Here is a 23,708-nt window from a genome sequence, read left to right as displayed (position 1 = left end):
TAATGTTTATTTAAAGTTACATTTCAGAGTAAACCAATCTTCAGGCGGGCATGCAGCTTATATTGGCTACTGCAGTACATCCAGAAATTTTTATAAAATCTTTCTGATATAATATAAATTACTAAAGCACTACCGATAGGCACCAGTATTACATACAATCTTCAGATATTTTCAGAAGTTAAAACTATGTATTAGTTGATACTTAAAATGTTAAGGCCCCCTGACAAAATAACTGAATGGGTAAGAACTTGACAAAATGAGATGCCTGTCTCAATGATCTGTTGCCAGCATATTCATTAAAATTTCAGATTCTAAACGACATGATCCAGCCATAGTCCAGAGGCCTCGTGACGATGGTTGTATTAGGTTGCAAATCACCCTTTCCGCAGGAAAGGGCAGATTTCAAGATGGCAACTGCTGTGTCATCATTTTCTTGCTAAGGACTGTATCAGAAATCCTTCAGAAAACCCTGCCCTAAATGCACTTTGTTTTCCCACTGCAGTTTTCTTTCTCTCCATTAGATGGCAGTAACACACCACCGTTTTCTTTCTATAGGGTCAGAAATTAAGGAGAATAAATTAAGGTTCACTGCAGGCCAAGTTTCTCTAAGTCCAAGTTAATGGGGGTACAAAAATTGGAGACAACAATAAAGAAGAGTGATTCTAAAGAGATCATAAGGCCAAAATAGTGCTGGTTACAGAAAATAAGAAAGAGACAACGAATGAATGAGACGTGAGAAAGGTATCAAATAAATTCTGCTAAATATTAAAAGGATGAGGAGAGAAGGGAAATGAAATATACCCCTAGACTGAAGGAAAAATGAGCCATTAACCTTTGACTAAAAAAGGACATTTTAATAGAATAGAAACGCTACTCTCATTTAAAAAGCAACTTGAAGAATGTCTCAGATGCTCAGTCGTTCTTCTGAATTAAGTATTAAGATTTATTCACTAACAGTGGCCGTTAACAGACTAATGACATAGTCAAATGACCCAATTAATAACTTAGGATTATTTTCCTACCTATCTCAAAATCTTCTGGCTGTCCCTACGGATCATCTGCCCACCTCCCCGTCCTCTGGCAGAGGCCGATAAATGAGTAACAATTCCGCCAAGCATGGAGACTTTGAACAGATAAGAATAAAGGCTCCTTTTATATATGATTCTTAAGAAAGTACTTTGGATAACTAAAAAGGACACTTCCATCCTCAGAACAGAACAGGCATATCAGCATTTACCTTTCTGTACATATATTACCATTTCTCCATTATTTTATTCCTACTTATTTAAATACACCAACTCCAGTGGTTGAAATCCATCCTGATAGAAACAGCTATGGTAGCAAAATAAATAGAAGTGTCCCTTTACTCTCCGTTCTTATAGGCCTGAAATGAGCCAATGAAATAAACTCATAACCTGGAACAGAGCATTTTTTTAAAAGGAGGTGTGATAAAGGGGAAGGAACAGCTGTAGGAAGCTCCATGGATGCTAAAGTTCAAGGCAAATGAGTACAAATTTGCTAGAAGACATTATTCTCTCCAGAAAGAATCAGAAAATATTCTGGGAGACTGAATGAATTCCAAAGAATTACGACTACAGGAAAATACTTGTATCAAGACAAAAATGACAAAAAGCACAAGCATTCAGAGCTCAGAGAGGAGACATGTCAAGAGGGCTTCAGATCAGCTGGCCCTGGAGGCTTAACAAGGAAGCCATTAGGGAAACCCTGCTGGGCCTAATTGTTTTTAGAACATATGGTACTTTGTGCCACCACCCAGCTGTGAATTCCCTGGCTTTTGTCAGCTTGTGTCACAACCTGAAGAAAAGAGTAGCTTACCCCCCTTCTACGAATTTACTATATTTCTTCTTATTATAACCTCCTGTACAATTGTGAAGGAACTGGACCATATATAAACTCCACATCTCCACTTTTAATTATATAAAGAAAACAGCATGACTGTCACAGAAAAACAATATAGAGGAAGCACAATACTGAGCCTATGATAGAAGCTCAATAAATACTTAATGTATCAGGTCTGCTTTCAAAATGTTATTTCATTATTACATTCATCACAGTTGCTGGGTATGGGCCAAAAATCATTTAGTGCACAAAGAAAAAGTTTACAAAGCTTTCAGCATTTATTAAAATTAGGGTGATTGCTGTATTTCCTTTGTAGAATACGTTTAAGTAAAAAATAAGGTTTCATTTCTAGAATGTTGAACTGAAAATAAGTTTAACAGAATGAATTATTTGTATATGGAAGATAATAAATATTTGTTTAATGGAACTGGAACTACAAATGCTAAAAATTAAAAAAAAAATCTCGTACTAAAGATATAGTACGTAAACCAATACATTAAAAAATTCTATCAGTACTTAAAAAACAGAACGTTCTTGATTAATAAAATCTTTGACATCCAGTGAGGAAAAGTTCCTTTCAAAGTTTTAAAAACAAAGATCACACGACTCTTTGGCTACAATCTTAACTGAATAAAGAAGCGAATATTTACTAATCTCTAAATCATAATAGTAAAATGATAACTAATAACTAGAAGGATATGTTTTCCTAAAAATTAACCGAATCAACATTTCTTTTGTGTATTTAACATTAGTTACAAAAGTTAACTTTTCATTGATGACAGTCAGCACATTTGCATCTGGACCAGTTTCAAGAACCAAATTACAAACCCCAGAATACAGAAACATCTGCTCAGTTGTAATTATAGAGCCACTCACTGTAGCCTTCTCACAGTATGCCATTCCCACAGTTTTTTTTTTCACAGTAAGTACACTGGCGATACAAGTTCACAATAAATCATAATGGTACTATGAATATTATTTTAATATCTTTAAGCAGTAGTAGATAGAGAAAATGCCAGTCTTTTAAAATATTTTTATACGGTGCCAACCGGTCTGCTTTGTACAGCATGAGAGAAACTTTGCAGGTTTTAGAGATCCAGTTCACACAATCATATCCTAGAGTTTATGTGTGTGTGTATATATATATATATATATATATATATATATATATATATATATATATATATATATGTGCTGCGTGACTTGTGGGATCTTAGTTCCCCAACCAGGGATTGAACCCCGGGTCCTGGGCAGTGAGATGTGGAGTTCTAACCACTGGACCGCCAGGGAACTCCCTATATATATATATTTTTAAGTTACTCTAAAATACAAAGTGAATCCAATTTTAGGGATAAAAATTAAAAATGGCTCCAATAACTAAAATGAGCAAAGGTGAAACAAAATATATCAGAAGTTCTGTATAATTATTCAATAAGAAAAGAGCTGTTGAGCTTTGTAAATTTTCAGATTTGTTAAAAATCAGAAATGAAATCTTCGTTGTATATTTTATTCTGTAATTCAGAATAATGGTAATGCTGCCAATGCTTAATTATGTTGGTGATTCTTAAATCAGAGGCATCTTCCTTCTTATTTATGCTTATATTACTGATTTGCTGAAAAAGTCCACAGAAATTGAGAAAACACAAACTTTCTTAATAATCCTTTTGCCAGACCCTACAGTTGTGTATTTTTATGGACTCCGGAGCTGAACTAGGACCCTCCAGAGAGAAATATAGCTTTCTCCAAAGTGCCCACTATTTACTTATTTTCCACTGTTTGTGCTTTTCCCCCAAGAAGGGGTCCCGTATTACATGCTCTTTGGGTCCACATGATTATTTTTTGTTGTCTTATGTAAAAGCCAAGTGCATTTTTGTTGGTTTGTTTGGAGACCAGGTATTCCACGGAACAACTAGCACATTTTTGGAGAATCTTAATATTTTTGGACTCCTGACTTACCTTTCCTGAGGGTCACGCCCCGAATAGAGCACCCTACTCCAGGACTGGAGGCAACTGGTAAATTATGGTTTCTCATTGTAGAACTACTTAGCAAGGAGAAAAGGGACAGGTCAGTAACCAAGTGTCATGGAATGGATTCAAGGCCGAAGACTTTTGGACTCCTAAATGAAGCGTCCCGCTTCCTCCAAAATATCATGGTGCAGTCCAGCCTTGTCCCCTGAGATACTGGTTGGGTGCTGATGCCCTCCTAGGTGTGAGAGGCCCCGCTGGGGCTTTTGGTGGCTGAACCTTAGTGCAGCTTGCTGTGCACCGGGTAGAGCAAGGTCATATGTTCTGCCCCCTTGAAAGGCAGCTTCTCGTTGGAGTAATAGTGTACCACTTCCGGGATGCTGTCAAAGACAGCACTCGTCTGATTCAGGGTGTACTTGTTGTCTTTGGTCTGAGCCACTATGATGTGGACACATCCTTGACTAGTCCTGGAACAAAACCAAAATTGAGGAGAAGACATGAATGAGTGAGCAGAGGGATCCCTCCCCACTGAAAACAATCTCAGCCAGATCCACAGGCGAACAGGTTCCCATCCATTCCTGGAACTGTGATATTCAAACAGAAATGCAGTCAGCACTCCAGTGAAGCTCTCAGAAGCTTCACAGCCCTCAGCTAAATGTGTCGCATCCCTTGGGTTGTTTATCCTTCATACACACAAGTCATCAGGCACCGGACCAAAAGGAAAAAAAAATGGCCAGTCCCTCCTGGCCCCCAAATTGCCAAACTAGTGCTTAAACCCAAGTATGAGACCACGAAGGTGAGGTTTAAACTCACCCTCTTTGTCATGGCTAAAAGGACATGTGTAAGGTTTCCTCCCCAAAGAACACATTAAGAATAATAATAATAATAAAACTGTTTCCTTCCTCCCCCCACGGCCAACCCAATCTGGAAAGACTGTTCCTGGTTGTGTATAATGACAGCTGGCACCGAAGGCTCAAAGATCTAATCCACGAGCACCAGTCTCAGGAACACAGCAAAGCTATTCCTGGTATTGTGTATCTGGTGGCCTATCCCGTTTTCTGAGCCATGCTGCTCCCCCCCGACAACCTCTTATCCCCTCCAGTCTGATTGTTTCAGCTGCAGGGGCTCAGCTTCCTCAGGAAGGAAATGCTGTTAGGGCTCTTGACAATGATCCTCCAATATAGCACCACTGAACTCGCAAGAGCAAGGAGAATTTCCATGACACCAGCTCCACCAGGCCTACCAGGCCAAAATGAATGTTCTGTGTACAACTGGGCAGGGGAGTCATTGCAAGGCAGTGTTTCCTTTTTCATCAAAAGAAACTAGTACCAAAATTGCAGCTGGCATTTTGACAATCAAGGGATCGGATTTATTAAAGTCCCAAACACTAGGGAATAAAAGAACCACTGACCTATCCTGTTAGAAATTATTTTTTTTATCAAGAATTATTTCTCTGCTGAGAGGACCTACTTTAGATCACGTAATGTAAGGCAGAAAGTGATCAATGTACAACAGTAATAAAATAGGACTCTCTTTATCATAAGAGGTATTGGGACATTTACCCAATACCAATTCGGTATTCTTTTTTTGTTTTTGGCCAAGCCATGCGGCTTGCAGGAACTTAGTTCCTCAACCAGGGATTGAACCTGGGGCCACACGTCAGTGAAAGTGCTGAGTCCTAACCACTGGACCGCCAGGGAATTCCCCCAATTTTGCATTCTAATCAGAGCATGTCTTACTCTGTTGTCCAAGCAAATGTATCTTATTTTCTGACAGTACATACCCCTGTGAACCACCTTCAAAGTATAGCTTTTTTGCCTGGTCATCTACCCATGATAGGAAAGTCTCCTCTCCTGCATCTGGACAGGGAGGCTACGATACTCACTTTAGTGCAATGGAGTACCTACTGGTCCCTGACTCGCTGTTTCGAACCAGGTACCCAGCTTCTTTGCAGGGTTGTAGTCGACTCTCAGCCTCAGCACGGGTGATGGCACCATGATACCAACTGAAAAATGGGGCAGGGGGAGAAATCACGAGCATCAAGATACCAGTCCAGACAGGGCATCATTCCATAAAGCATTATTTGAAATGAACTTCGAGTGAAAGCTCAAGAGCTGGACTAGATCCTGCTTCCCATTCAAAATAGACAAAATGAGATGTGGGTAATCCTGGATCACAAAACCTATCAATCACCTAAGAGGGAGTTAACAGGGCTAGTGTCATTTTAAAAGTTTTCACTCTATGCGGAGGAATGGAATTTGAGATCAGGTTCTGGGGATGCAGTGCATTCTCTACTCTGCACACATGCACTGGGCTTTGAAAATGGGTTTTCACTAATAAGTCCCACCCAGACAAGTATTCAGCACCAAAAAGAATCATGTAAAATGGTCCAGTGTGCCCCGACCAAGTTCCTGGTCATTGTGTGTTACACGTATCTGTGGAGGAGACTCACGGCTGCTTCTCCAGTGGCAGGGCTGGGTCCACTCTTTCCCCCTCACTGTGGTCAGAGAGGGTTGGCTTCAAGATCTTCTGGGTCCAACTCTTCTGTCGGTGGTGTTGCCTCACTGTCTCCTCCTTGACGGAAGGTCGCTCAGAGCCTTCAAACTGAACTGGAAGGAAGGCTCCATTTAACATCAGAGGCCACTGAGGTGACCCATGTAAACTTCAAAGAAAAGACCTTGTCTGCCTCATCTTAGGAAAGAAGCTTTTCCCCCTCTTTAATTTGAGCTAAAATACATTGCAAGGGACTTCCCTGGTGATGCAGTGGCTAAGAATCCGCCTGCCGATGCAGGGGACACAGGTTGGAGCCCTGGTCCGGGAAGATCCCACATGCCGTGGAGCAACTAAGCCCTCGTGCCACAACTACTTAGCCTGCGCTCTAGAGCCTGTGAGCCACAACTACTGAGCCCTCGTGCCACAACTACTGGAGTCCACACTCCTAGAGCCCGTGCTCTGCAACAAGAGAAGTCATTGCGATGAGAAACCCGCGCACTGCCATGAAGAGTAGCCCCAGCTCACCACAACTAGAGGAAGTCCGCGTGTAACAACGGAGACCCAACGCAACCAAAAATAAATAAATAAAATAAATTAATAAAAAAAAATACTGCAAAAGGCCCTGGGATAGCTGAGCTCCTGCTGTCTTTGATGTCTGATCATACTGTTAGCATCCACATGCAGCCACTTTTTCTGCAAGATATTTATTAATGTGGAACAGTTTTAGATTATGAGAGGAAACCACTTTAGTATATTTCAGCATGTTCTTTTTTTTTTTAAAGATTTTTTCAATGTGGACCATTTTTAAAGTCTTTATTGAATTTTTTATAATATTGCTTCTGTTTTATGTTTTGTTTCTTCTTGGCCATGAGGCATGTAGGAGCTTAGCTCCCCGATCAGGGATCGAACCCGTACCCCCTGCACTGGAAGGGAAGTCTTAACCTCTGGACCACCAGGGAAGTCCCTTCAGCATGCACTTATAAAAAACTCTTCGTTTTGGTATATTTAGAATAAAAGACTAAACAGAGTTACAGGTAATCACTCCCTGCAAGAGTGCATATCATTTTTTGACACCAAATGAAGTTTTCACTATGAAATAATAAAGAGAAAAATCAACTCAGAAAAAAACTACTAATAGTGCCTTAAAGATGCTATGACATCTAGGTTGGATAGAAGATAGAGAGATAAAATGAGCAGCATCTAGCACCGTAGCAGGTGCCCAGCAGAGATTTGTGGAAAACAATTCTAAAATAAGACAAAAACTGATTTGGGGGTGGGGGAGGGAAGCATTGGGAGTTTGGGATTAGCAGATACAAACTATTATATATAGGATAAACAACAAGGTCTTACTGTATAGCACAGGGAACTATATTCAATATCCTGTGATAAACCATAATGGAAAAGAATATGAAAAAGAATATATATATTATAACTGAATCACTTTGCTGTACAGCAGAAATTAACACAACATTGTAAATCAACTATACTTCAATAAAATTATATAAAAAATTAAAGCACACAAACAGAAAACCTGACTCAAATGTTTGCTATCAAACAAACTACCTTTTCTATTCACCCTTTACGTTGACTATACTTTTTGTTTGTTTGGCTGTGTGGCTTAAGGATCTTACTTAGTTCCCTGACTAGGGATCGAACCCGTGCCCCCTGCAGTGGAAACACAGCATCTTAACCACTGGACCGCCAGGGAATTCCCTACACTGACTACACTTTTAATCAAAAACATAGCTTTACTGTTAGAGGGAAAAGATAGCCCTAACTTTTAAAATCAAAGGCAAAAGAAATTCGGTGGCCAGGGAGAAGCAGGAGGGAGAATTACTTTTAATAACTATTGACAATCTACTTATCAACTTCCTCTTAAGTTATTAAAAAAAGTTCATACTTGAAGAATTGATTCCTTTAGGAGGATTTTTGACAGGAAAAAAAAAGCTAGCTTCCTCCAGCTTTCCAACCACCTCTCCTCTAATCCATTTGATCCACTACTGGCATCTTATAAACAGGGATTTTAACAGGTTTGAAGAGTAACACCAAGTAAGAGTTAGAAAAAGCTGCTCTCAATTTGATAGCTTTGGTGGTGATTAGATAAGGTTTTTCAATAGTGACTTAAGGCATTTCCAAAATAGTCGCATACTGCCAAGATAAAGGAAAATAAAGATACCCAGAAGGATACAGGATACATGCAACATTAAGGGCTCGTCTTCAGTCCTGGTCTTCCAACCATAGCCAAATTCTCGTTTCCCCATATCAGATTTCTTGGGAAAAGAGGCGTGCAGTTGAGGAACATAAAGAAAAGAGCCTTGGCTGCAAAGCCCCGGCTGCGGCTGGCGGGGTTTTCCATCAGGGAAGCAGAAAGCAGGAGGGAGCGGGGGGCGCGGACCCAGCCCTCACCCGACAGCGCCCGCACGATCTGCTCCTTCTTCCACTCCCAGGGCTGCTCGTACTCAGCCGCGGGCCTCTCGTCGTCCTGGGGCAGCCGCGCCTTCCGCTCCGGCCCCTCGGCGCGCGGGCCGCCTTCAGCCGCCGGCTCGTAGGGCGTGTCGTACAGCTGCGGCGGCTTTCCCAGCAGCTCCTTGGAGCTCCGTCTCTTGGCCAGCGCCTCGGGCTTCGTGCCGTTCTCCCCTGGCTCACAGGGGCTGTCGAGCAGCTGAAGAGCCTTCACCAGAGGGTCTTTGGAACCTCGTCGTCTGATTTCTGAAAAACACACACCATTCACAATACTGTTGAAGAAAAGGTGTCACGGAAGCCCGGTGATGAACCCAGTTACCACTGCACCCCCAACCGACAGGTCTGTCTAGAACGCCTGGATTGTTCCTTACTGGGCTGATGGCTGCCCAGCTGGGGGAAGGGCCCTACGACTTCTTCCCGCCAGTTGCCTGAGCCAGATAATAGGATCAAGCCAGATAATAGGATCGAGTCCAACGATTAGGGGATCACAACTGAAGACAGGCCTGCCTCTGGGGCCGCGCGCGCGTGCAGTTTGGAGAAGTGGCCTCAAGGCAACCTGCTCCACAACTCCCGGTCCCCCTGTCTCCTCTTGAGTGTGGTTCACCTTCAAAGCGTTTACATCTTGTTAGGAAGCTGTGATCAAAGTATGTTCATAAAAATTGAGTGTTTACTATATTCAAGCACTGGGCCATCACGTACACTGAGGTAAGATCTTTATGTGCGTCAGACAGAGTTCTTGACTTCTAGGCGGTTTTGACGTAGTGACATATTCACAAATAATACTTAACGGGCTAACAACGACAGAATAAATAAAAGTAAAAGGAGTTGGGGGAAAAACAACAAAAATAATATCTCAAGAGTTAACATTTAGCCATAGTGTCCTATGCATTATGCATTTTTCTAAGTGCACTGTAATTTTCACAACCGCTCTATGAGATAGGTTCTATTAGTTCCCTATATAACAGAAGAGAAAACTGAAGCACAAAGAGTTTAAGGAAATTGCCCAAACCAGTAAGTGCAAAGAAAGCCTGGATTCAAAAGCAGGAAGTTGGGCTCTAGAAGCCATACTCTTAGCCACCACACTTGGACTGACTCCAAGTGGAAGAGAAATGGAAGATGCATTGACTTTGATAGAGAAGGTCATTTCCAGTGGAGGAAGCTGCATGAGTGAAGATATGGAGGTGGGAACCAGAAAGGGCTTGTTCCCATCAGGGGGAATCGAGAGAGAAGTTCAAAGGACAGAGGCCAAGAGAGGAGAGGGGTAGCGGGAGAAGAAGCTGGAAAAGTAGGCAGGACAGGCACCAAAGTGCAGAAGTTTTAAAAGCCAGAATTAAAAAGTTTATATTGTGGAGAACCATTGCTAGTTTTTAAACAGGTAATAATAATTATATTTGTGATTTGCTGGAAGATAACTCCAACACAGTGTACAGGATAGAATAAAGGTATGGTCTGAACGGAGGCACAGAAATGGATGCAAAAAACCGGATGCAAATCAACCAACCACCAGCTAACCAGCCGGCCAGCCACAGTGGGAAGGAAGCAGCAGCGTCTGGGGACTGACCAGCTTGGGGCCCAGAGGCCTTGGCAGGTAGAGTCAGCGATGACTAGAGTCTCTGACAACCAGAGCTGGTGATATAGGCCGACAGAAGCATCATGCTGTGGTTCCTCTAAATGCCCATGAGGAAGCCTTCAATCCGTCCACCCGGTCACAGTGAAGGAGGACTTTTCTAACACAAACACCTCACCTCATCACTTAACACCCAATAAGTTCTCAAATGTCCACTTACAAAGTGCAAACTGCTCAGCATGGCATGGGACACCTTCTGTGGTCACATCACTGCTTCCCTCTCCAATTTCTTCTCTCAATACCACCCTATCCCTGAACCCCTTAAAATCCAATTCTTTGTTCCAACCAAACGGAACTTCTGAAGTTCCCTGCACACTGCACTGTCTTATACCCACCAGTGTTCTGGTGATCTGCCAATCCTTTGGAGTCTAGCCTAGCATCTCCTCCTCCTTCCTGCCTACCTTCTCCTCCAGTGCCCCATGTCCCCCAGGTGCCACCGCTTTGCCAACCCACTCTCACCTTACATCTCTCTCAGTGTATGGATTTATTTGTTGATGTGTCTGTATTTCCAATTTGGTGGAGACTGCCAGGCCAGGGACCCCCATGTCTTGTTTGACTTTGTAGGAAACAGTTGTGCTAAATAATGGTTGGATGGATGGATGGGAGGAGAGAGGGAGGGGAAGGAGCTCTAGAACTTCTCCAGGCAGGTGACAGACAGTATGGACCTGGAGCTTGGCAGAGAGATGAAGGTCAGAGGTACATGTCAAGGAGTTACTCACAAATGGATCATTGTTGGCATTGTGAGAATGAAAGCCATCGCCAGAGAAAAGGAGGCTGATTGAAAAGGAAAGAGGATCAAAGGCAAAATCTGGGACTTCTTCAGTTAAGGGTGGTTGGAAGAAGAGATGCCACCAAAGAAGACTGAGAGGGAATGGTCAGGTAAGGAGGAAGAGGATCAGGAGACTTACAGTGCCACAGAAATGAAGGAAAGTGAGACTTTCTCCAGGCAACTGAAAATGGGCATGGTGACACTCCATAGAGAAGGATCACTGACTCCATAAGACTTCTACAACAAGGAAAGGATACATTCTAGGGAAAAGTTATTAAAATCAGGACACTAAAGTCAAAGGGGCAGAATTTATTTGTAGGATGAGGTTCTAATTCTGCTGGATAGGGCCCCTTACTGCAGCTGGCTCCAATCCTATAAAACTGCAGTTCCAGTGCATTAGAATCACCTGGGGGAGCTTTAACAAATACTCATGGCTGGGTCCCATCACCACAGGTCCTGACTGAATTGAGCTGGGGTAGAGCCTGGGAGTCAGAGTTGCAAAAGCTCCCCCAGGTGATTCTAATAAGAAGCTAAGCCCGAGAAGCACTCCCACAACACCTGGGTCCCCACAGTCCCCATCCCAGTTCCTCCTGCCCTCCAGAGCTAATCTTATCATTGCTAGCCCCAGCCCAAGGAAAAGGGTCCTCCTACTATCAAAAACTTCCACATCCGAATGTGAGAGTTAGAAGGACTATTCCCCATCCCCAGGCCAGGAAGGTGCCTGGGGTTATTTGAGGTCTCCTGCATCTCTGGTTCAAGCCTCTTGACTTTCAATCGACAGTTTTTCTTCATGGCTTATTCTAGATGGAGTTATGGAAAACAAGAAACAAAAAACTCACTCTGCTCTTGGTTCAATTAAGATAAGCCTGGAATTTATGAAAAAGAACTTTTCTACAGAACTAGGAAAGAGGAAAGAGAAAACACAAAGGAGTTCAAAGGACTAATTCAGAATTTTAAAGTTTCTGATCAAAACCTAAGTTTACCCTCAGACTGGCATAGGCTGGGGAAACCTTTCCTAAGGTCCTTGCTTCAATTCTGTCCCAGTCGAACAAAATAGAAAAAGGCTTGACTCCAACCTTAAGATAGAAGGAGTCCTGCTCACAGGAAATTTCAATGAGTTTGTGTTAGAATGATGTACAGTGATTAGACTCTTGAGTTCTTATTACACATGTATTTGGGTTTTTACTTTTGAGATGAGGCAGCACTTGTATTCCTTCTATTTCATTTTATTAATTTTTTTTTTGGCTGCACTGCGTGGCATATGGGATCCTCGCTCCCCAACCAGGGATTGAACCCGTGCCCCCTGCAGTGGAAGTGCAGATTCTTAACCACTGGACCACCAGGGAAGTCCCAAATATATGATTGTTTCTTTTCTTTATTTTTGGCCACACCACGTGTCTTGTGGGATTTTAGGTGCCCGGACCAGGAATCGAACCCAGGCCCTCCGCAGTGAGGGCGCGGAGCCCTAACCACTGGACCGCCAGGGAATTCAGTATTCCTTCTATTTTAGATAGTCACTGCACACTTAGAGCTCTGGGAAAAACACTGGAAAGTCTACAGCTGAGAATGTTCCTTCCCAGGATGATCCTGGGATTGGGCAAAATCTGCAGAGTATGATCATCTTTTTAAACAATGTTCAATTACGGGGAAACATAGGGCTTGAGCGCAGGGCCTATCTGCCCCTTCAAGGGGAGTAACCTTCCAGTCCCTTCCAGCACCTGGCTGCCCCCAACCTGAGGCGCCATAGAAACAGAAACAATTGCGGGGGCTGCAAGCCGACCCTTCCTGCAGGGAGAATAGCCCCTGACGTGCAGAGCTGGCTCCGAGAGGAAACGAGCCTGAGAAGGAGGAAATGGCTAGAGGAAGCTACGCCCTGGCTCTGCCGATAGAGGCCATTTACCACGGCAGACAACAGAATACAGCCAACGGGCTGCAGATAAACACCCATCTCACCAAGGGCTGAACTGAGGCCTGACCTGCACCAGTTCGTATCTGCAACTGGTTGCCGTGAAACATAATACTGGCCGAAAATTTTCCCTTCTCAATTCCCAGCTCTCACTGTACCTAAGTATGCCATCTATATTTTAAAACATCAGCAGAAGACTAAGACTTTCTCTTGCTAAATTAATTCTAGTTAGCAATTAATATTCCCCTATACTTGTTCAGAATTCTCTTTGAAAATGGAATTCTCTCTCCAGAGTGTCTAAATAATTGTGATATTTTTCACATATGCATGTACCAGGCGTGTTACACCTGCAGCTCAGTGGGGCCTCATCATAATGCAGCAAGAGATGTGTTGGCCCATTTTCACAGGTGAAAAGACTGAGGCTGTGTAGTAGTCAGCAGGGGAGCCATTCACTGCTAGCTCCAGAGCCCATGCCTTCTCTATCATATCTTACTTTATGCCTCAAAGATTTCATGTAGAATGCTAGTTACAATTTCTGTAATGTACATTTTCCCTTAATCCATTCCATGTATTCAAAACATCAAACTTAGAGTCTCATAAGGCTCTATGTTTCTCTTAGAATCAGCAATAGGGATCTTTTACCAATGTTTAAATTTTGATTTAAAATTAATATTCTCCTGTCGAACAAATCTAAATATCTGAACAAAAGCAGATATAATTCAGAAGTCCTGAAACTTAAGTTTAACAAGCAAAATATAGACAAAGTAAATAAATCAAAAAGTCTTCTGTTTCTATTTTTTCCATCATGGATAATTTTTTAAATGGAGACTGAAAAAATGAGGTTCTCCTTTAGACTTGACTATCTACACCAACCAATAAAACCATTTGGAGGCAACAATAAAAATTTAAAAACAATCTGTGACTGGAGCTTGGTAACTAAAACCAAAGGGTGTTGGATGACCTGGTATCCCCCCTCTCCAGCTGCATAACTTGGACATGTTATTGAATCTTTCTGAACCTTGGTTTCCTCATCTGTAAAACAGAGCCTTCTAACACCCACTACACAGGCTGGTAGGATTTAGTGGGGTAATGTGGCAACTTGGCACCTAGTAGACGCTCGACTTGTGTGATACCAGCTGCAGAAGGAATTATCATGCTGAATGCTGGCTCATCTTAGGGAACTTCTAAAGATCCTCCCAATGCTAACGTTTTAATCTGGTGGCGAAAACTTATCATGCTAAATTAAGTAGAATGTTTCTGCTAATTATTTAGCTAAAATGTTCCTGCAAATCTAACAGAACAACAACAGGTTTAAACTAATATTGCCTTGTACTGACTATCATATCTTTATTAACAATCCTTTGGAGAAATCTAAGTGAGCATTTATTCATAAATTTAAAAATCCTTAGCTTTTAAAAGTTAAGAGCAAAGTTTTGGGCAGGGGGGAATCCAGGGAGCCTGGGTCCCCTAAGCCTTGGCCATAGGAAAGTAATAAATGCCTCAATTTCTGTTCCTTCCTCTGTTCCCTGAGGCAGACGGTGATTCTTATTCTCCTCTTCATGGCTAAGTGCTAAGTGACATATTTTCCGCTCTGTTAGGTCTGTTTGCCCCTTGGGTTGTGAGGTCCATAAGGACATGGGTCCTGTACATCTTGTTGCCTGGATGCCCAGAGCCCAGCACAGGGCCGGGTGCATGGTAAAGAAATGCCTAGGAAATATCTGATGGTTGTTACAAAATACCATCATGAACAGTGTTCTATACATCCAAGATATTGTTGAAATCAGGCATGTTACTTCCACTTCAGAGGTATTAAAAAGGCAGTACTGGGAATTCCCTGGTGGTCCAGTGGTTAGGATGCCATGCTCTCACTGCTGAGGGCCCGGGTTCAATCCCTGGTCGGGGAACTAAGATCCCACAAGCTGCGTGGCATGGCCAAAAAACAAAACAAAACAAAACAGCACACCCAAAAAGGCAGTACAGAAGTTGGGTGCTCCACAGTTAAATCATATTCTTCAGAACCCTCTCTATCTCCTGCTGAAATAAACAAAATCCTTAACATTTCTCAAGAAATGTGAGACATTTCTGAGCTTGGACTTGACAACCAAGCCCACAGGGAGCAAACTGGACAGAAAAAAGTAAAAGGTTTAAAAAAAAAAAAAACCCACCCAGCAGCAAATCTTTTATTCCCAGCTTCCGATAAACCCACTTCCTGTTATTCTGTCCAGCTGTGTAACCTATGCGTAGAATAAGAGGTATATTCTCTTATACCTTTGTGATATATATTTTTTATATATATAAAGCACATAAATATATATCACAAAGCACAAAGAAGGTACTTTGTGATATATATTTTAAATGAAGGACTTTTTAAATTCACCAATATTTTTTAAAAGAGCAAAGGAAAAAAAGCTAGTAATTCTTAAATGTTAGTAATTTAAATTTTTAAGAAATTTGAATTTATCCTCCAATTGAATACATTAGTTTTGTATTACTAAGTAAATTTATTCAGATAAACTGTTTAAAACAGAGCCTGGAACTTAATAAATGTTCAAATATTAAATGCTAGCTACTACTATTATTACATTTATTTCGTATTGGACACTTTGACTTTTTTAATTTTTAAATTTTATTTATTTATTTTTTGGGGAAAAGCAACAAGTTACGTACCAACTTTTGACTTTTAAATACAACTTTCCTTGTGAGTCTGAGTGGAAAGGTGCCTTGCTTATATGTCAAGTTTAAACTTTTTCATACATCATTTCACAGGTCCTGAGGCAGCTTGGTGTAGAAAGCAGACCACCCAGTCTGGAGTGGGAAGATCTGGGTTCCAATTCCTGCTCTGTCTCTTGAAGAGTCTTATGAACATAGGAGAGTCAGAATCTCTTTGATCTTATTTTCTACCCTGTAACAAGGGGGTAGTATGAGGGTCCCCTCGTTTCAGGGTTTTGTGGTGGTTATATGGGGGGAGAAAAAGACATTCACTTTTAAAAAGCAAAGCACTTTCCCTATTATCAGTGTGGCTCCACAAAAACAAAAAACAAAAAACCTGAGATAATATAGATAAACTACTTACTCCAATTAAAGAGAAAGAGAGGAATGAAAACCAAAGGACAAAGAAAGGTGAATCAAAACAAAACATTAATTTTTTGCTTTTTTAGAAAATCTTTTCCCTCAGTTTTATGTAAAAGAAAATCTTTCCTCCTATTCCTTTCAAGCCTCTGATATTTTTTAAAATTCTGACTAAGTTCATTTTCACTTCCTTTCATTCACAGATTTCATTAGAGGTCACAGTCCAGTGACCTTCAGGGTCACAGCCTGGTCAGGGTACACCCTTCCCAAATGTGATGCCTTATCTCTGTAAGCAGAGAGCAGGAAACAGAGCAGTGCTTTCCTGCTGCAGCTCAGTCTCACTCTGAAGCCTGTCTTGACCCTTCCAGGGTGCTGCAGTTACCCTCATGCTCAACTCTTCTGAGACTATGCTTATGGAGCCTGAGCTTACAGCTTTTCCATCTGTTTTTAAACAGAAGAGACAAAGTCTTTAATGTGTGACCAATTATTCCTTTCCCAGGCGTGAAACCCACGATGTTCAAACAAGGCTCCCTTGAGTCAGCACTTAGAAACTGCATTTTTTCATTACAGATTAAAGAATGTTTTAAGGAAAATTAGGTGAATAGATAACTTACTCTAAAATTGCACAAATAAATCTAAATAATTAGTTTTTAAAGTATTGTTTACACCAACTTAAGAGAATTATGAATAAAAGGGAAAAGTGTGACACAAAAAATGACAGTGATTGCTCAACTCACAAGTTGGAATTATTCCAACTTGAAAAGTCACAAGAGTAGTCAACTTTGGTTTTAGGAGGTTTGCCTTGAGTGGTTTGGCTCATGTCAGTGATTCATACTCATTCCTTAGTAATTAAATTTTTTTCCTCCAATATCGTAAAGCTTGTTGAGAAATCAATCTTCTACTATAAAACAGAGGATCACATCATGTCTGCAACTTTTTTTTTTTTTTTGCGGTACGCAGGCCTCTCACTGTTGTGGCCTCTCCCGTTGCAGAGCATAGGCTCCGGACGCGCAGGCTCAGCGGCCATGGCTCACGGGCCCAGCCGCTCCGCGGCATGTGGGATCTTCCCGGACCGGGGCACGAACCCGTGTCCCCTGCATTGGCAGGTGGACTGTCAACCACTGCGCCACCAGGGAAGCCCTCTGCAACTTTTAACAACTTAAAGTACTTTAAGTATGTGTTAGTCCCTTGGTACAGATTTATGACTCCCATTATGGATGTCAAAGCTTTGAAAGTGGCCAAAAAGTGTATTTAAATAATCTTAAAACTGAAGATCACATTCTGAGCAGATCTGCAAATTCACAAGTGTCATTTTGCATAGAATTAGAAAAACTTTAAAGACTCCCACAAATTCTAAAACTGAAGGACAGAAAACCATTAGGGATGTTAACCAGATATTTTGACTTTAGTTTTGAGTCTAATTTCTGTTTCTTCCACTCAGCAGGATCTGGTATAGTCCCTTCTCCCCTCTTCCCAAAATACACACTGGTGATTATTTTTACTACGTTCTGAGTGAGTGTGAGATTTCAGTCTGTATAAAGCAGCTCCTGGTTACAAACCTGTTATCATTTGCTGTGCATCATAGGGTTCCATGTATCCATCATTCTCCCCTACTCTTTCTGCATCCCTTTGGCCTTTCGTCCGTTTAGCATCATAAGGGTCAGCGTAGTCTTCTAAAATGATGACCTGTAAAAGAACCAGACAGGGGAGTTGCTAAGGACTGTCATATACCAGAGTGACAATGGTATCAAAAAGACTGCTAAAAAACCTGCAGACCCAAAAAGAGGTCAAAATTTCCAACCAGTTCTGAAGAGCTTCTGCACTTGATTACACTATTATCCACCCAGTTGGACAAACATCTGGTTTATTTTGGTAGTATAATTGATTGGCAACAATCCATCTAAATTCTCCTGCTTATCCCCAAGGCTCTTTTCACCTCCCTCTCTCTCCCCAAGCAATAAGGCATTTGCTGGTTAAAGTGTAGCAGGGATGGATGGCGGAAGGTGGAAGATGTCTATGGCTTTAGAGCACAAAAAAATGAACTGGTCTACTACATTTTCCATGATTTTGTTTTTTTTAATGTCAACCAGTTGAGCAATATAGTCATGGTTAAGTCAGCCCATCACCCACTGATACTGAACACCCACCAGCACTGGCTAGGCACTGAGAGGGAATAAAATAAGACCAAGACTTACTTTTTGTCCTCAAGGAATTTGTAACAGCTCTAAAGAGGCAGGCTTCATAATAAGCCTAAGAAATAGGTCAGAGCTGAAGAGTATTGTGGGAGTTCTAGGTTCAATAATTTATAGGCAGACTGATTCTCATAGACTACGATCAGATAGAGTTTTGATCCGTATTTGCTACAGAAAGCATCCATCCTTCCAAAAATAGAAAAGTGCCTGGGAAGGTGGTGTGAGTGCAATAGTTCTGTTCTGCAGCAGCTGGGTGACAATGTGGGCGCTTAGGGAGCCTGAGCTTGACAGGTGCTTCTCAGGGAGGAAGAGTTTTATGGGGAAAAAAGATATATTCATTTTTAAAGCACAGCACTTTCCCTATTGTCAACGTGGCTCCACAAATAAACAGCTAGGATAGTATAGATAAACTACTTATTCCAGTTAAAGAGAGAGAGAGGAATAAAAACCAAAGGTGAATCAAAATTAAGGGAGGAAGCCCCAGGCCTTGGTACAATCTCTGATTACATACTCCAAAGAGTTCACGGAGAAGCACCACTGGAGCTGGCAGAAGAATCCAGCTAAACAGGGAGAAGTGAGGAGGAGGGGACAGCCTGGATGAGAGTCCTCTTCCTGGGAGGAGATGGCCTAAGAAACTTTAGACATCTAGAAGCGACGACCAATAACCGGGCAATCACTGCAGAGGACTGTGATTACCATTCACTCCCTCACTCCATTCTTCTTGCCTGAACATGTGTACTGCATCCCCAAGGTACAGCGAGGAACACGAAGCATGATACTCAGTGCTTGGCTGCAAGGTGCTTATGATCTAGTTAAACACATGGAGAGACCACTGACTAATGTCTGGACGAGCTGATCAGCTTTCCATGGCTCTCCTGGCAGTGTCTGGCAGGGGGGTAGGTACGCTGTAAATACTTGTGGACAGAATAAGTGGAGGAATGAATAGAAGTGCCAATGCAGACACACGTGGTATGTGCTACCACTCCTGACTCCATCCGGGTGGGCCACATGTTTGAAGACTGGGCAAGAGAAAATTAAAGTTCTCATGACAGGGAAGTGATCGGCTGGGCTGGAGTCTGAAAGCTGGGTGTAAGCTCTTCTCTCTCTCCTTCACACGGAACAGCAGACTTAAAAACAAACGAACGGGGACTCCCCTGGTGGTCCAGGGGTAAAGATTCCACCTTACAATGCAGGGGACAGGGTTTCGATCACTGGTCGGGGAACTAAGATCCCACGTGCGGGGCTACTGAGCTCTCGCGCCTCAAACTACAGAGCCCACGTGCTCTAGAGCCTGCGCACCACAACTAGAGAAGAGAAAACCTCCTGCACGCCACAACTAGAGAGAAGCCTGAGCACTGCAACTAAGACCCGACGCAGCCAAAAAAAATAAGAAACAAACAAAACCCCAACTCATCTCTGTAAGAATGAGTGGGTCTCTTCACATGTTCACACTCCTTTTCTTAACTGTCTCACATTGGACAGCACCCAGAAAACCTCCAGTGTGTAAGAAGCAGGAAACACCTTCTGTCCTGATCTGTAATTTCCCTTCAGGGCATTTCCTTGTCCTATTCTGTAGCCTCCGCAGTCCTTAGAGCCCTGTGCCCCTTATCCTATATGGCTCCTGCACAGTGAATGTTCATGGGATGAATGAAAGAGGGCTGTAATCTCGTGCTGCTAGTGAAGGTCTGAGAAACCCTTTACTGGGTTGAAGTGCAAAGAACGATGGCGCTTCCAAAAAGCAGAGAAGGGGGGGCAGCTGAAATCAGTACTTAAAACAGTTTAGAGGTTACCATTCCTTAAGCTCAAGAAGGATAAAATTTACACACAAATCTAGCTTTGCAATTCCCCTGGATTTCTAAATTAAAATAAACCACATCTACAAGGGGATCACATTTAACAAAGCACCCAACTGTCTCATTCACTTATTCTTCTAAACTGATAAAATTAAATGGGAAGTACATTTCTGCCAAGTTCCCCAACGCCAGAATGAGAATTTTTCAAGATTAAAAAAAACCAAAATCTATTTTAAATGGTCACTTAGGAGTCAAATGTTAGAGGGGGTAAATACATCCTCACCTTCTCTGAGGTATAAAGAACCCTAGAGTTTAGCGGGTTCACGATGCTCCCTTCCCACTGCTCCGCTTCAGTAGGGGAGAGGTGGTCCAAGGGAGGTTGTATTCTTACCGTGTCTTGCTGCTTAATAATCTTGCCCTTGTCCAGTTCGGGTCCCAGGGAGGAAGGCGAAGAGGACGCGGAGGAAGAGCTGCTGTTGCTACTGCTGCTGCTACTACTGCTGCTGGGGTAGTTGCTCTTCCCATTCTTCTCCTGAGTATCCACCTTGATGAGCCTGTTGATGTAGGTGCTGCAGCCTGAGCTCTTGGCCGCGCCCCGGTGGGGCTCCTCCTCGGTGGCCCGGGAGTTCTTGCGGCCCTTGCCCGCGGCGGCCTGAATCAGACCCTGCAGGCTGTCTCGGGACAGTCGGCTATCCTTGGGGGGGCCGACCCCGGCCCGGCTGCTCCCCAGCTCGGCCGCCGAGTTCTTTCGGCCCTTGCCCGGGGCGGGCCCCGCGCCGCCCGCCTCCGAGTTCTTGCGCAATTTGCCGCCTCCCCCGCCGCCGGGCTTGGCCCGCTCCGACACTGTCTTCAGGTTCAGGGGGAACTCCTTGAACCACTTGGCCGCCATGAGGGGGGCCCGGCCGGCGCGGCTCAGGAGCGTCGTGGCCGCGGAGCAGGCGAACGAGGAGGCCCAGCTTAGACACGGAGAAGCGCCAGGGGCCGGGGGCCACTGCATTCCCCGGGGCTGGGGCGCTAGAGGCCGCGGCGAGGCCCCGCGACGGCTGCTCCGCTCGTCCCGGGCCGGCCGTCGCCTACACCCCGCAGGGTGGGGCCCCTATGGCCCGGGGAGGGGTGTTCGGGGCGCCGAGCGGGCGGGCGCGAGCCGCCGCTCCGGACACGGACGGCGACAGGCACGACGCACCGGGGCCCCGCCCGAGCTCGTCTTCAGCGCCTGCACGGCCGGGGGCTACGCGGGTCTCCGGGGGCGGCGGGCGCCGGGGGCTTCCCCTGCGTTTTCCTCCCGAAGTGGGAGAGGCCGGGCCCACGGAAGCCCGGGGACAGCCCTGCCCACACTCCCGGGGACCAGGGGAGACGAAGCGGAGGCGGCGGGAGTGTCCCCGGCGCCGCGACGGACGGTGGGCCGCCAGCGGGCAGCCCGCCCTCTCCGCGCGCCCCTCCCCTCCGAGGCTGGCGCCTCCCCGCCCGCCACCTCCCGCCCAGATCCGGGGGCGCCGGGGTCAGTGCCTCTGCAGAGGCGGGTCCGGGGTGCATGTTTGGGGGAAGGTAGCAGCAGCTCTACGTGCTGACCGGTTGCGCCCGCGTGGTTAGGGCCCCCCACGTTTTGGGTAAGCAGCTCCCCATCTGCACTGAGCCGGTCTCGGCCAGGCGCTGCCTTCAAACGCAGCCCAAGTGCTCCACGTGCACCTCTCCTACCCAGGATGGGAGCCCCTCCACTCCTAAAAGAGCTAGGCGCGCGCCGCTGTCACTCGCTCCACTCTCTCTGCAAGCATATTTTGGGGGTGTGTGTGGGGGGAGGGTGTCTATTAAAAGCGGGAGCAGGGCCCGCGGACGCTTGCTCCCGAGCCGGTGCAGTTACCGTCCTAGCGAGCACTGCTGGCGCGGCGCAGCTAGCACGCAGGTCTTCCCGCCCGGCCGGGCTGCAGCCGCCCGGGGATTGGCTGCGGAGGCGCGGCCCCGCCCCGTGCCCCGCGGGCGTCGGAGGAGTAGAAGCGCGCAGGAAGGAGCTAAGGCTCAGCGTCTGGGCTGCAGGCTGGATGTACCTGGCAGGGGCAAGGTACAGCTTTTTGGTACCCGGCCCCGGGCTGCCGGGCGGACGGTGGCGGGGACCTGGGCGTTGGGAGGCATTTGTGGAAACTGCACCTCTCATTTCCCCTCCATGGTGGCGGGGCGCGTGTTACCCCTCGGAGCTTGTCGCTTGCTCTCGCCAGGTGCGTCTGCAGAACTAATTTTTAGTGGGGTTGGTGGGTGGGAGTGGATACCAGACTGAATTTAAAAACTTTAAATTGAAAAACTTTTTAGCTTAAAAAACTAAACGTGCTGTTGAGGCTAACGCAATACGTTCTAAATCCAATACAAGCCAGGGGGACTGAATGATCCTGGCCACTCATTGGCTTCATTTGTGTGGGCGTTGGTTTGTGAGGTGGAGTGGCAAAAGAAATGCTTGCTTATTCCAGCCATTCTTGAAAATGTGCCTTACCTTTAAAAAAAAAAAAACTTTATTGAGATATAATTTGCACACCATAAAATTCACCTGTTTTAGGTGTACAATTAAAAGGTATTTAGTATATTTACAGTGCAGCCATCACCACAATCTAATTTTAGAACATTTCCCTGTTTACAGCATTTGGGGGCCAAAAGGAAACCTTGTTAGCAGTCACTCCTCATTCCCCGCCGCCCCCCCCACCCCGCCCCCAGACCTGGGCGGCCACCAGTCTACTTTCTGTCTCTACAGATTTGTCTAGTCTGGACTTTTCATATAAGTGGAATCATACAATATGTGGCCCTTTGTGTGTGGTTTCTTACTGTAGCATCATGTTTTTGAGATTCATCCATGTTGTGGCATTTATCAATATTTTAGTCCACGTATATTGCCAGATAATATTCCATTCTTTGGGTATACATTTTATTTATCTCTTCATCTGTCAATTGATGATCATTTGAGTTGTTTCTTGTTTTTTTAAATTTAATTTGTTTTTGGCAGCGTTGGGTCTTCGTTGCTGCATGTGGGCTTTCCTTAGTTTCTTTCTTTAGTTGCGGCCGGGGCCACTCTTCCTTGCGGTGCGCGGGCTTCTCATTGCAGTGGCTTCTCTTGCTGCGGAGCCCGGGCCTTAGGTGTGTGAGCTTCAGTAGTTGCAGCATGCAGGCTCAGTAGTTGTGGCACAAGGACTTAGTTGCTCCGTGGCAGGCATGTGGGATCTTCCCCGACCAGGGATCGAACCCGTGTCCCCTGCATTGGCAGGCAGATTCTTTAACCATTGCGCCACCAGGGAAGTCCCTGAGTTGTTTTTCTTTTGGATATTGTGAACAATGCTGCTGTGAATATTTGTGAACAAGTTTTTGGTGGACATCAATTTTAATTTATCTTGAGTAGATACCCAGGAGTGGAATTGCTGGGTCATATGGAATTCTCTTTAACTTTTTGAGAGACTGCCAAACTGTGTCCCAAACGGCACCACTTTACATTCCCACCAGCAATATGAGGGTTCCCATTTCTCCACATCTCAACACTTATTGTCTGTCTTTTAAATTATAGCCCTCCTAGTGGATGTGATGTATCATTGTGGCTTTG

The 23,708-nt window shown here is 44.4% G+C and overlaps 2 protein-coding genes across 2 annotated transcripts in view; one reads left to right on the top strand and one right to left on the bottom strand.

The window, feature by feature from the left end:
* SHE (Src homology 2 domain containing E) lies at nucleotides 1–21,251 on the bottom strand. Its single transcript, XM_030841852.3, has 6 exons — nucleotides 20,529–21,251; nucleotides 17,712–17,838; nucleotides 8,725–9,027; nucleotides 6,278–6,434; nucleotides 5,711–5,830; nucleotides 1–4,292 (listed from the first exon to the last, which is right to left on the bottom strand). Exons 1-6 carry the CDS (start codon nucleotides 21,132–21,134, stop codon nucleotides 4,106–4,108), a joined length of 1,500 nt encoding a protein of 499 aa, XP_030697712.1. The 5' UTR covers nucleotides 21,135–21,251; the 3' UTR covers nucleotides 1–4,105.
* Nucleotides 21,252–22,222: 971 nt separating this feature from the next.
* TDRD10 (tudor domain containing 10) overlaps nucleotides 22,223–23,708 on the top strand; it is a 53,318-nt gene continuing 51,832 nt past the window's right edge. Inside the window, exon 1 of the mRNA XM_060286637.1 lies at nucleotides 22,223–22,347. The gene's annotated coding sequence lies outside the window, so the exon portion shown is untranslated. The remainder of the gene's footprint in view (nucleotides 22,348–23,708) is intronic.

This window comes from Globicephala melas, chromosome 1 (genome assembly GCF_963455315.2).
Source record: "Globicephala melas chromosome 1, mGloMel1.2, whole genome shotgun sequence".
In the NCBI taxonomy this organism is placed as follows: domain Eukaryota; kingdom Metazoa; phylum Chordata; class Mammalia; order Artiodactyla; family Delphinidae; genus Globicephala; species Globicephala melas.
The sequence above is the reverse complement of the archived record's forward strand: the minus strand, read 5'-3'. Positions and strand labels throughout refer to the sequence as shown.